The 11,582-nt window shown below is 50.9% G+C and overlaps 1 protein-coding gene and 1 long non-coding RNA gene across 2 annotated transcripts in view; one reads left to right on the forward strand and one right to left on the reverse strand.

Moving 5' to 3' along the window:
* The window catches only part of LOC119333544, a 5,660-nt gene extending 3,007 nt beyond the window's left edge, over positions 1-2,653 (reverse strand). The window contains exons 1-4 of the mRNA XM_037606406.1: positions 2,319-2,653; positions 1,018-1,260; positions 280-453; positions 61-167 (exon numbers count right to left, since the gene is read on the reverse strand). Of these exons, the coding sequence (XP_037462303.1) occupies positions 61-167; positions 280-453; positions 1,018-1,260; positions 2,319-2,501 (707 nt within the window). The 5' untranslated portion in view covers positions 2,502-2,653. The remainder of the gene's footprint in view (positions 1-60; positions 168-279; positions 454-1,017; positions 1,261-2,318) is intronic.
* A 3,737-nt stretch (positions 2,654-6,390) lies between these two features.
* LOC119333546 lies at positions 6,391-8,249 on the forward strand. The gene is made up of 3 exons (XR_005161212.1): positions 6,391-6,985; positions 7,110-7,430; positions 8,193-8,249. It is a non-coding gene; the product is annotated as an uncharacterized LOC119333546 (long non-coding RNA).
* The last annotated feature ends 3,333 nt before the right edge of the window (positions 8,250-11,582 follow it).

The raw sequence follows: 11,582 nt of genomic DNA on the forward strand, positions 1-11,582 counted from the left end.
AACACTTTGCATGAAGCTTCACTCTCAGTACATAATGCAAAACACTGAATAATCATTTACCTGTTCATACTTGCTTGGCCACAAGTGAAATCTGAAGTAGCCTGCCACAATGTATGCTTTCTTGGTTGAGGATCCGTCTCTTTGAAAAAGAGAGGTGGTCGAGCCAGCTGTATAAGCATAAAAAAATGGGAACTCCTCAGAAAACGAGGTAGTAAAATAATAAGAGAACAATTAAAAAAATAAGACTAATAAGCATATGCATCTTCTGGATAAACTTACCATCACATCCAAGGATCCATCTCCAATTTCAGGCAAAGTTACCTTCAAAGCAGTTATATCTGACCACTGAATTTCAATTTTACTCTTGAGACCACCTTCCAGAACTTCCCATACAAGTTTATGCTTCGCGAAGTAACATTTTGCTACCAAATCACCTTCATATTTGGATGTGTACTGCTCAGAGATAAAATCAAATTAAGACAGTTAAGGCCAAAGATTGTCCAGGCAGGCTGTTATATATGCAACTGAACACTAGTTAATATGTACTCCCTCCGTCCGAAAAAGCTTGTCCCTCAAATGGATGTATCTAACACCAAGTTAGTGCTAGATACATCCATTTGAGGGACAAGCTTGGGACAAGTTTTTTCGAACGGAGGGAGTACTGCAGTAATCATTAACATACAGATACTGAATTTTGGGCAACTGACTGACTGCTCGAGCAAAAATACTAGCAAATTGGACAGGAATACATCGAAGTTCCACTAAGACTCGACACTACATACAAGAACCAACATTTCAATTCTCTGTGTATGAGCTTAAAAGTTTTACAGATATATAGAATCGTCACAGCAACAATTTACAAGACCATAAGTGTTTCATATACCAACTGTACCTCAATAAAGCATCACCAGCATCAAACCTAAAGAAGGCCAAACAGAATACACCGAAGTACCAAAAGACAGATGCTGGCAGAATTGTCATAAATAAGTATATTTCAGCTAACATAGATTTCCTTACCTTCCATTTGCCTATTTTCAATACACTTGCAGGAAAGTTTGATGCTTTCAACCGTTCACCAGCTGATGATGTACCAGATTTAAGGTCTTTCTTCTTGGAAGGCTCAGCATTGTCCGTAGAGGACTGTCCTGCATCGGAATTTGCTTGAGAAAGCCTCATCTGAATGAGATCCAACAGAGATGGACTTTTTTTCAGCCGAAGACCCAATGGGCTAGGTTCATCAAGTACATTGTGATACATGTCCTGCAATTCATGTACGCATACAAACTATGAATCCCAAATATGTCGATCATAAAAAAAATCCTAATTAATCTACTTTATTAACAAACTTTAAACAGTAAACTACCGAGACTAGATATCACAAACACCTCAAAAGAGCTATAGTAACAACAAACAAGAATGCACCCCGGTAAATTTCGAGAGAACAAATATTGATCCATTTATTTTGGCTCATAGATATTCACATTTTTTCTTGACTTGCACACTGACGTCATCTACCTTGAGCAGTAGCAACTCCTACTGTATCCCATGAAACTCTATGAAGGATTTTGCTTAGCACCTTGCATGTTAAGCAGATAATTGACCAGCAACTGCAGCATCCACTTCCAATGGGGCGACAGGTATCACCTCTTTCCCTAATTACATTTCTAATTGTCTCTGAAACATTTCCCCAATCTCCTAAGGAACCAAGCAGTTTCCAACATCCAAAAAACCAAACCAAATCGACCAACCATACAAAGTTGACTCAACCCGTCAGCCATCCACAGCAAACCTATGTAAACCTTGAGATTGCTAGGTGGCCTCCAAGTCAAACGGTAATACCAGCCTCTACATAGAATCCCATGGAGATACACGTCCAGCCATTCAATAAGCGCTGCGCCACCTAGAAGCAGACTGTGAACCTACCGAACCATAGGGACATCAACAGGATCTAACTTGCATCCATCAACCCCGATGATTCGAGAATGAATACTAACGTGAATGCCCATTGTTCTCACAAAAAGGAAATCCCTCTATAACAGCAGCTTGGCCACTGCAATCCACACCACTGAGTTAATCCACGCAGACCACTCCCCACTGCAGCCACCTCTATTGCTGAATCAACAGCGATGGTCAAAATCAAAGGCGTAACGCCACGCGAAAGGGCTCGACAGCTCCCGATAGCACAGAAAACCGCCACGAGCTCGCATGAAAGCTCTCCTGCTCGACGCCCAGCAGGAGCAACCCCAGCGCAGAATCCAGCACGGCCGCGAGCGGGCGCGCGAAAGGGAAGACCTGGAGCACGGCGAGCGCGGATCTACCTGGTGCGGGGGCGGGGGCGGGGGCGGCGAGGGCTGGGCCGGGCGGGCGCGCTTGCCGAGCGGGCCGTGGTCGAAGTCCCGGAGCTCGTCCGCCTCCATCTTCACGGCGGCGGCCGGCGACGCCAAGGGCGGCTCGGCCGCCTCCGGGTGCTGGCGCTTCCCCATGGCCGGGAGCTGCACCATGGGGGTCGATCGGCGGAACCCCGGCCCTGCCACGGCGGCGCGCTGGTCGAGTCGAATCGGATCGGATCGGCGGCCGGCGGGCGGCGCGGCGGGACGAATGATTCGAGAGAGGGGCGGCGCGAATGAGGAAGACGGAGAGGGGGGAGCTCTGGGTGGCCTTTGGGGGGAGAGAAGGGTCCTTCCAGAAATAGTCGCCGGGCTCGCGAGCGGGAGCGTGACGATGACGGGTGGGGGCCGGGGACGGGGCCCGCGCGTCGGCGGGGGCGGTGGGGGCCGCCCGGGTGTGGATAAAGTGGCGGGGCCGCGGGAGCACGGCTGTCAGCCGCGTCGGGTTGCGTGACAGGTGGAGCCTGGCCGCATTCGGGCGCACGGTTACGGCGTGGCCGATGGATGGCGTGTGTGTGGTCGCGTTTGCCGTTTGCCGTTTGCTCGCTGCCTTCACGTGGAAAACGTTTTCCCCCGCCGGCGGTGCTACTGCAAACGCGCACGCGCCGTAAGGGCATCTCCAGCCGCGCCTTTAAGAAGGCCTTCTCATATGTTTTTTTTGCGCCGGCGCCGAAAAATCGGCCCAGTCGCATTCCCAGGAGCGCGATTTTCGCCGGCTTGGGCCGAAAACAGCGCCGACGGATCCAGGCCGAAGCCGGCGCGCTAGGGGGCGCCCGGGGGCGCCGGGGCGAACTGTTTTGGCGCGAAACAGTTGCGGGCCCGCCGCGTCAACGACTCTACCCTCTTCTCGGCCTTTCATCGTCCTCATCGCCTCGTTTCCCGCGGCGAATCAATGTCAAAGCTGCCGCGCCGGTCAGCCTGCGCCATTGATGCCTCTCACGGGCGGCGCAGTGAAGACCGGATGACGTGCGTCCCTCGCCCTCCCTGGCCCGCCACGCGTACTCACGGCGGCTCGCGCACGGGCGGCGCCTCGGCCTATATAAGACGCGCCCCAGAGCACTCGGCGACTCGTACTCTCTCGCCGTCGTCGTTCTTCCCTCGCCTCTCTCTCACCGTCGTCGTTTCTCCTTCTCCTCTCTCTCGCCGTCTCCAGCACCCATGGCCGAGCGCTCCCAGGCGACGGCGCGGCGGCGAACGGATTCGGCCGCCGCCATCTTCACGAGAGCGAGGCTCGCCTCCTTTTCGAGGCCGAGTACCCGGTCCCGTCGGACATGCGGGTATCCGGGGCGTGAAGGATCAGCGCCGGCGGCGTGCCGGTGCCCCCGATACCCACCGGCGCGGCGCGGCATGTGGAGATCGCACGCATCCGCTCGTCCCTGCCGCGTGCAGCGAGGGAGGGGCCACAGTATGGGAGCCCTACTTCCGCCGCCGTCACGCCGAGCAGCTCGAGGCCACCAACGGCGTCGAGCCCTCCGACAGGCTCAACGCCGTCGGCCGACGTCGGTGGTGGGGCGTGCCCGGGCGCACGTTGGAGGCCGTCCTCGAGTACATCGAGGGCGGCAACACGCCGCGCCTCGAGTACCCCGGCCCCCCTTCCTTCTCACGTCGCGGGGAAGCTCCTGGACCCCGAGGCGCATGGAGACCGGGGGGTCCTCTTCCTCGTCCGGCGGCTCGCCCTGCCTCCGCCCCGTCAAGCCGGAGCCCCAGGGCACGCCGGTCAGCACGCGCACCCGCAGCTTCGGCGTCCGCATCGGCGCCAACGCCTCCCCACCCACCGGCCGCTTCGTCCTCGTCGAGCCCAAGCCGGAGCCCGGCCTCCCCGCGGAGTACGAGGAGATAGCCCGGCGCGGCTTCTCCGACGAGGACGCCCTGCGGTGGGCGTTGGACGACTACCTCCGTGACGAGATGGTCCGGCAGCGCCGGGCCCTGGAGGAGATCGCCGCCCGCAAGCGTGGGCGCGAGGACGAGCACGGCGTCGTGGTCCTCGACAGCGACGACGACGACGCCGCCGCCCCCGGACCGTTCAACCCGCCACGCCAACCGGGGGAGGGATGCAGCAGGGACGGCGGAGGCGTAGGCGGGGGCGGCGACGATGACGACGACGGCGGCGGTGACTACACGCGGTTCTACAGCCTCCTCGGCATGTAGAACCGCGTGGGCGGGCGGCGAGGCGGGCGGCGAGGGAGACGGCGGGGGTAGCCCGCGGTAGTTTTTTCTTTTTTTGTAAAATATGTTTAAGTTTGATGTTTGCGTTAAATTTGAATCGTTTTTGTACCGTATTTGATTTTTTTATTAACCGTGGGTGTCGCGACTGGGGGGCATCACGCCTCCAATGCGCGGTTTAGCGTCAGTACGCCTTCAGGGGGCGATTTTTTGCCCCTTCTGGCGGGCCAACGGCTAGAGATGCCCTAAGAGCAGCGGGATCTACCCAATGCTTGGCCCTACAAGCATCCGCGGACGCGTCCATCCATAATCAGCGACCGGTGACTTCTCAAATGCCCGCGTCCACAACGGTGTATTTCAGTCTCTCAAATCCAGCGTAAGAGAAACTACATAGATGATCATTATCAAACAAACCAACAAATGGACATAGATCCCCACAAATGGACATAGATCAACATAATAATTCCATACGGCATAGAATCGTACTCCGTCCGTTGGATCAAAATAGGTAGTTCACTGCCGGCACAACGGTCGTAGGTTAAAACTAAGGATGACTGGAAACTAAAATGAGACGGACAGGGGCGTCGGAAATCACCATTTCATCATTGGCCCCTTGCCCCTGTGGTCGTAGCCATTCTTGTAGGCATCGGTGGCGGGAGGGACGTTGTCGGACGAGGAAATGATGTTGGCCATCTGACAGACGGTGTGTGATGGCCTACAAAACACACAAGGTAGTGTACCACCTTCGTGTAAGTATCCCAACAGTAATCGTTTCAATGAAGAGCGGAGTAGAGTATTTATGAGTGATGTTTCTCTCACACGCAAGTTGTCGCAGTTCTTATGTGAAGTAACTGCTTATGACTTGCAAAAGATGTTAGTGTTCCATGAGTCAAATAAACCAGAATAGTGAATATGATGAGTTGGTTGCGGCCAGAAAACCAATAGCTTGAGGGTAAATAACATAAATAAAATTAAAAATATAAGTTTTTTCATGCAATGGAGAGGTTAGGCACGCAGAGACTTCGGATCATGGTATACATCAAGTGTGTCGATGCGACGGTAATATTAGTCACCTTGTATCATGAATTTAGTATTTGATTTGCTTATTCAGTAGATGGATGTAACACCCCGAGACCGTTGCGCCAGGTGTCTTTCGGTGTTTCGCCGGCGTTGCCATGTCATTTGATTGCGTGTTGCATTTCATCATGCCATTATGTGCATTGCATCATCATGTTTTTGAAACTTGCATCCGCCCCGGTCTCCTCGTCCTCTCCGTTGTCCGTTCTAAGCCCAACCACACTTGCACACGTCCGCGACATGTCTGAAATATTATTTTATAAGTGGCCGGAAAATGTTCTCGGAATGGGTTGAAAGTTGGCATGCGGTGTTGTTTTGTTGTCAGTAGACCGCCTGCCAAGTTTCATCGCATTCGGAGTTCGTTTGACGCCCTAACGGATAAATATAGCGGCAATAGTAATCGGTCTAACGTCGGATGTTTTTGGTCTCCGGAAACAGTCGTCGGGCCTCCCTCTCTTCTCTTCTCTCAGCTCGAGACCGTCTACACCGCCCACTACCTACCGCCAGGTCCAACCTAACCTCTCTCGTCAGCCCGCGGCCCTCCTCGCGCGCGCGTCCGAAAGCTGTCCCAGACCCGACCCGGATAGTCATCACTGTTGGGTCCGGAACATCCCCAAACATCTACAAAATATCATCGTTTTATTTATTGAACTCCTTAGCATATTTATCCTCGTCCGTCGGATTTCGATCCGATGATCCAAATTCCTCTCTTTTTCGCCTACATGCTATATATAGCCCCTAACCCTAAATTCTAGAGACCTTGTCCCATCCATCCAATCCCCACGCCGCCGCCACTCCTTTTGTTTTCAGCACCGAGCCAATCAGCTTCTTCCTCCCAGATCCCCTCCTCCCTCGATTTGCGCCGCCGTCCAACCGCTTCCTCCTACCGCGCCCGAGCCATGCCTCGCCCCTGGCCCCTCCTCGCCTCGCCGTCCGACGACGAACGCCGCCGCTGAAGCTCCTCCTCCATGGACGTCGGGCCCCAAGGCCGTGCCTCTCCTCCTCCTCACCTTCCCCCCTTTCCGTTTTCCCCTGCCATGGCCTCTCTCCTCACGTCACTCTCTCTGCAGGAGCAGCTACGCCCTGGCCAGGAGCACGCCAGGCGCCATGGCCGCCGAAGAAACTCTGCGCCGACGCCATGGACATCGTGCCCTCGAGCAGCAGCGCTCGAGCGCTCCTCCACCTCGTGCCCCCACCTCGTCAGATCCGCCACCGGCAGCAGCAGCAACTCCATATCGTTGTTTTCCGAACAGGAGGAGCCCCGTTCCCGCCACGGATTTGACCACCGCCGCCGGAGTTCAACTCAATGGCCTCCCCGTGGCCTCGCACGTCCACTTCGCCGACGGCAACAGCAGTAGGTCATGCCGCTGGCCTCCTCCCTACCTCGCTCGGTGCTCAGGCACCACCGCGCCTTCCTTTCCTTCCTCTCCATTCTCCCGCTCTTTCTCATATCTCTCTCTCTCTCTCTGTCTGCTCATACAGGGAGCCCGTCATGGCGTCCTTGAGGTGTTCAGGCAGCAGTAGCGCCTAAAGCTCTCCGCTCGGATCTGTGCTTCCGCAGCCGCCTGAAGCTCCAACCTCCGCCGGATCTCACCGTCCCCTCGCCCTTCGACGGATCCGAGTCCAGGCGCTCGTCCCCGTCTTCCCGGCCTCCTCCGCGCCTCTTGCAGCATCGAGTAGCATCCCAGAACGAGACGACCAGCGCTGCCCCTTTGTTGACTCGGTCCAGCGCTAGCGTGGACAAGGGCCACATCGATCGAGCGGCCCTGCTACTACCTCTCCAGATCTGGGCTTGGCCCATGGGTGAGGCAGCCCCCTTGTCCCTGTGCACTTTTGGGCCGGCCAGATTCGGCCCGGGACATATTTTTTCCGCAGAACATTTTTGTCTATTATCCGCAGGATTGCAGTTTTTCAGAAAAGCCCCTAGACAACATGCATATAATAACTCACAAACGGTGCATCATATTAAAACAATTTATATATGAAAGTTTCTTAGTTTTTCATCTAGTTTCATAATAAGTCATTTTCATCTATGTTTAAAATGTTTAAAATGCTGTTTGGTTAAATTTGCTCCTATGCCATGTTAAAATGCTTTAATTCATAACTAATTAACCATAACTCCAAATTTAATAAACTTTATATGTAAATGGGGTGGGAAAATGCCTAGTTCAACATGGTGGCATTGCTTTGCATGTTTAACAACTCTAAAATTTGGTTTAGGCAGAACAGTACCATAACTAAAATATGCACATGAGGATTTTCCGGACTTATTTCTTGCTGTTCCGGCCTCATTTAAACTTGCCTCGATAGGTAGTTTTCTCATGTTTCACCTCTTGCCATGTTAACCAACATTTAATATTGTTGGGTACATAAACAAGATCGAACTAAATAAGTCATGTGGTGTTTCGTCAATATGCAACTTAATTTGTAGGGTTGTTTGTGCACTTTGCCATGCCATGCCTCATTAAACCGGACATGCATCATACTTGTTTGCACATCGTGCAATGCTTATGTGGTGGTTGTTTACTATGTTGTTTGCTTTCTTTTTGGTGTACTTCGTCTCAGTAATCCGGTAACGTCGTGTTGTGAGGATTCGTTCGACTACGTCCGTTTGTCTTCTTCATGGACTCGTTCTTCTTCCTTGCGGGATTTCAGGCAAGATGACCATACCCTCGAAATCACTTCTATCTTTGCTTGCTAGTTGCTCGCTCTTTTGCTATGCCTATGCTGCGATACCTACCACTTGCTTATCATGCCTTCCATATTGTTAAGCCAAGCCTCTAACCCACCTTGTCCTAGCAAACCGTTGTTTGGCTATGTTACCGCTTTGCTCAGCCCCTCTTATAGCGTTGTTAGTTGCAGGTGAAGATTGGAGCTTGTTCCATGTTTGGAACATGGATATTTGTTGGGATATCACAATATCTCTTATTTAATTAATGCATCTATATACTTGGTAAAAGGTGGAAGGCTCGGCCTTATGCCTGGTGTTTTGTTCCACTCTTGCCGCCCTAGTTTCCATCATATCGGTGTTATGTTCCCGGATTTTGCGTTCCTCACACGGTTGGGTTATAATGGGAACCCCTTGACAGTTCGCCTTGAATAAAACTCCTCCAGCAAGGCCCAACCTTGGTTTTACCATTCGCCACCTAGCCTTTTTCCCTTGGGAGTCCCGCATCCCGAGGGTCATCTTTATTTTAACCCCCTGGGCCAGTGCTTGTCTAAGTGTTGGTCCGAACTAGAGTCCTTTGCAGCGCCACCTCGGGGAAACTTGAGGGCTGGTTTTAGTTGTACGGAGCGCTCATCCGGTGTTGCCCTGAGAACGAGATATGTGCAGCTTCTATCAGGATGTCGGCGCATCGGGCGGTCTTGCTGGTCTTGTTTTACCTGTCAAAATGTCTTGTAACCGGGATTCCGAGTCTGATCGGGTCTTCCCGCTAGAAGGAATATCCTTCGTTGACCGTGAGAGCTTGTGATGGGCTAAGTTAGGACACCCCTGCAGGGATTTGAACTTTTGAAAGCCGTGCCCGCGGTTATGGGCAGATGGGAATTTGTTAATGTTTGGTTGTAGAAAACCTGAAGTTGACCTTAATTAAAATACATCAACCGCGTGTGTAATCGTGATGGTCTCTTCTCGACGGAGTCCGGGAAGTGAACACGGTGTTGGAGTTATGCTTGACGTAGGTTGTTCTAGGATCACTTCTTGATCATAGTTTCTCGACCGTGCTTTGCCTCCTCTTCTAACTCTCATTTGTGTATGTTAACCACCTTATATGCTAGTCGCTTGCTGCAGCTCCACCTCATACCTTTTACCCTTCCTATAAGCTTAAATAGTCTTGATTGCGAGGGTGCGAGATTTCTGAGTCCCCGTGACTCACAGATACTTCCAAAACCAGTTTGCAGGTGCTGATGTTATCGAGCAGGTGATGCAAACAAGCTCAAGGAGGAGCTCGATGAAGATCTTGTTCTTTGTGTTGTTTCGTTCTAGTTGATCAGTAGTGGAGCCCAGTCGGGACGATCGGGGATCTGTTTAGCTTTGGGGTAGTCTTCTTTTATTTTGGTTTCGTAGTCGGACCTTGTGTGTATTTGTATGATGTAATGCTTTATTCCTGTAATTGTGTGAAGTGGCGATTGTAAGCCAATTATGTATCTCTTTCCCTTATGTATTACATGGGTTGTGTGAAGATTACCTCACTTGCGACATTGCTTTCAATGCAGTTATGCCTCTAAGTCGTGCTTCGACACGTGGGAGATATAGCCGCATCGAGGGCGTTACAAGTTGGTAATCAGAGCCTTCCCTGACTTTAGGAGCCCCCTGCTTGATCGAATCGCTGGCGTTATTGAGTCTAGAAATGTTTTGAGTCATTTAGGATTATATATCGAAGAGTTAGGAATTCTTTTTACTCCCCAGTCCCTTCGTTGCTCTGGTGAGGCATCCTGACGTAGAGTTTTGACTCTTCTCTTCTCAAATTTCACTAAAAAAAATTTAGGATCACGCGGATATCTTGGAATCGTTCCGATGGTTTTGTGACGAGAACATTGTTCTTGGTGCCTCCTGACATTTAGGGGTTGTGGTAGTGTCCCGGGGAGTTGAGCTCCGAGGTGTTGTCGTCACAATTTTATCGTTGCGGTTTTGGAATACCTGAGTTTAGTTTCGTCGACATCGAAAATCTATTTTATGCAGTTGTTGGTGAGATAACCTCAATGCCACCCAGTACTGGGGCGGGAGTTCGGGAGTATTGCCATAACTCGTATAACGGATGCTTTTCGAAGGTTGAGGTAAACGATTTTCGAAGGTTTCTTGGTTATGTGTTGAAGGATGGATACAACTGGATGTAGGATTTGTGTAGTTTTGAGTGAGATATTATGCTTCCCCTGTATCCCCAACACCTGATTGCATAACCAGAAAATTTCGGGAGTTTATAAGTGGGAATTCAAGTAGCTCTTAGGATATCTTTCCGACAGATGTATGATATGAAATTGGGGTTCGACGTCTAGTGGTCCGCCTATCCACGGTTGGTTTTACAGTGGTCTCGTTTTGTCTTAAAGAGTCCTTGGCTATGCCGACTCGGGGATGCTTCGTATGTCATGTGCACTGCCTTGTACATGATGGTGTTGTACGATCGAGCCCGTGTAGGCCCCACCACGAAAACTTCGGACGAAATCTCTATCATATGTTTGTTTCGGCTTATTCTGCAAGCCAATCCTTTGTTTGTTTTCAGTTGTGGTATTCGAGTTGCTTCAATGTCAAATGTTGATTCCATACCTTTCCTAAGTGGTGTTCTCACATTTCTATGTGAATGCAAATCCTTCATGACAATCAAGATTGTCATGTTAATTCTTTTTCAACCCGTGTGTTTTCTCTTCAAGTGGATTTGATCATTTCAACATCCGCAAGATCAATTATCAGTTCTTATCAACGGTGCTCATTTTATCTGTCCCAAGCTGCCTTTGTTTTCCCGCCCACCCACCCTTGTTTTTCTTCGAAGACTCAGATTTCTTAATCAAGTATCATCTCAGTGATGAGAAGTATCTCCATTCTTTTCCGTTAATAGTCTTACGCGGTGGTTCTCTTGAAGATGCTCTACTGGTTCATCATTCTTCATTCTCTTTTCTTCTCCGGTGGATTCAATTCAAGCTTTCGGTGTTGATCATATTCTTTTCATTGTTTCAAATACCTTCTCATACCGGTGCACCTCATAATAATTCACTTCTCGCTATTCATTTGTTCGGGAGTGCTGAAGATATCTCGGAAGGCTCGTCTTTCCATTCAAGTTCCATTCAAACCTATCTCGAGGTTGTTATCTCATTCAAACCTTTTAAATCAACCGGTGCAATCTCTCTTCAAAATCATTCAACGGTGTTTCTTTTGAGTGGGCCCTAACCCACAGGTCTTTTCCTAGGATCTTACCTGACTCTTCTTATTTTCCCGGAGCTATCCTCAAATTTCTTTTCGAA

Source organism: Triticum dicoccoides, chromosome 7A, assembly GCF_002162155.2.
Source record: "Triticum dicoccoides isolate Atlit2015 ecotype Zavitan chromosome 7A, WEW_v2.0, whole genome shotgun sequence".
NCBI classification, from domain to species: domain Eukaryota; kingdom Viridiplantae; phylum Streptophyta; class Magnoliopsida; order Poales; family Poaceae; genus Triticum; species Triticum dicoccoides.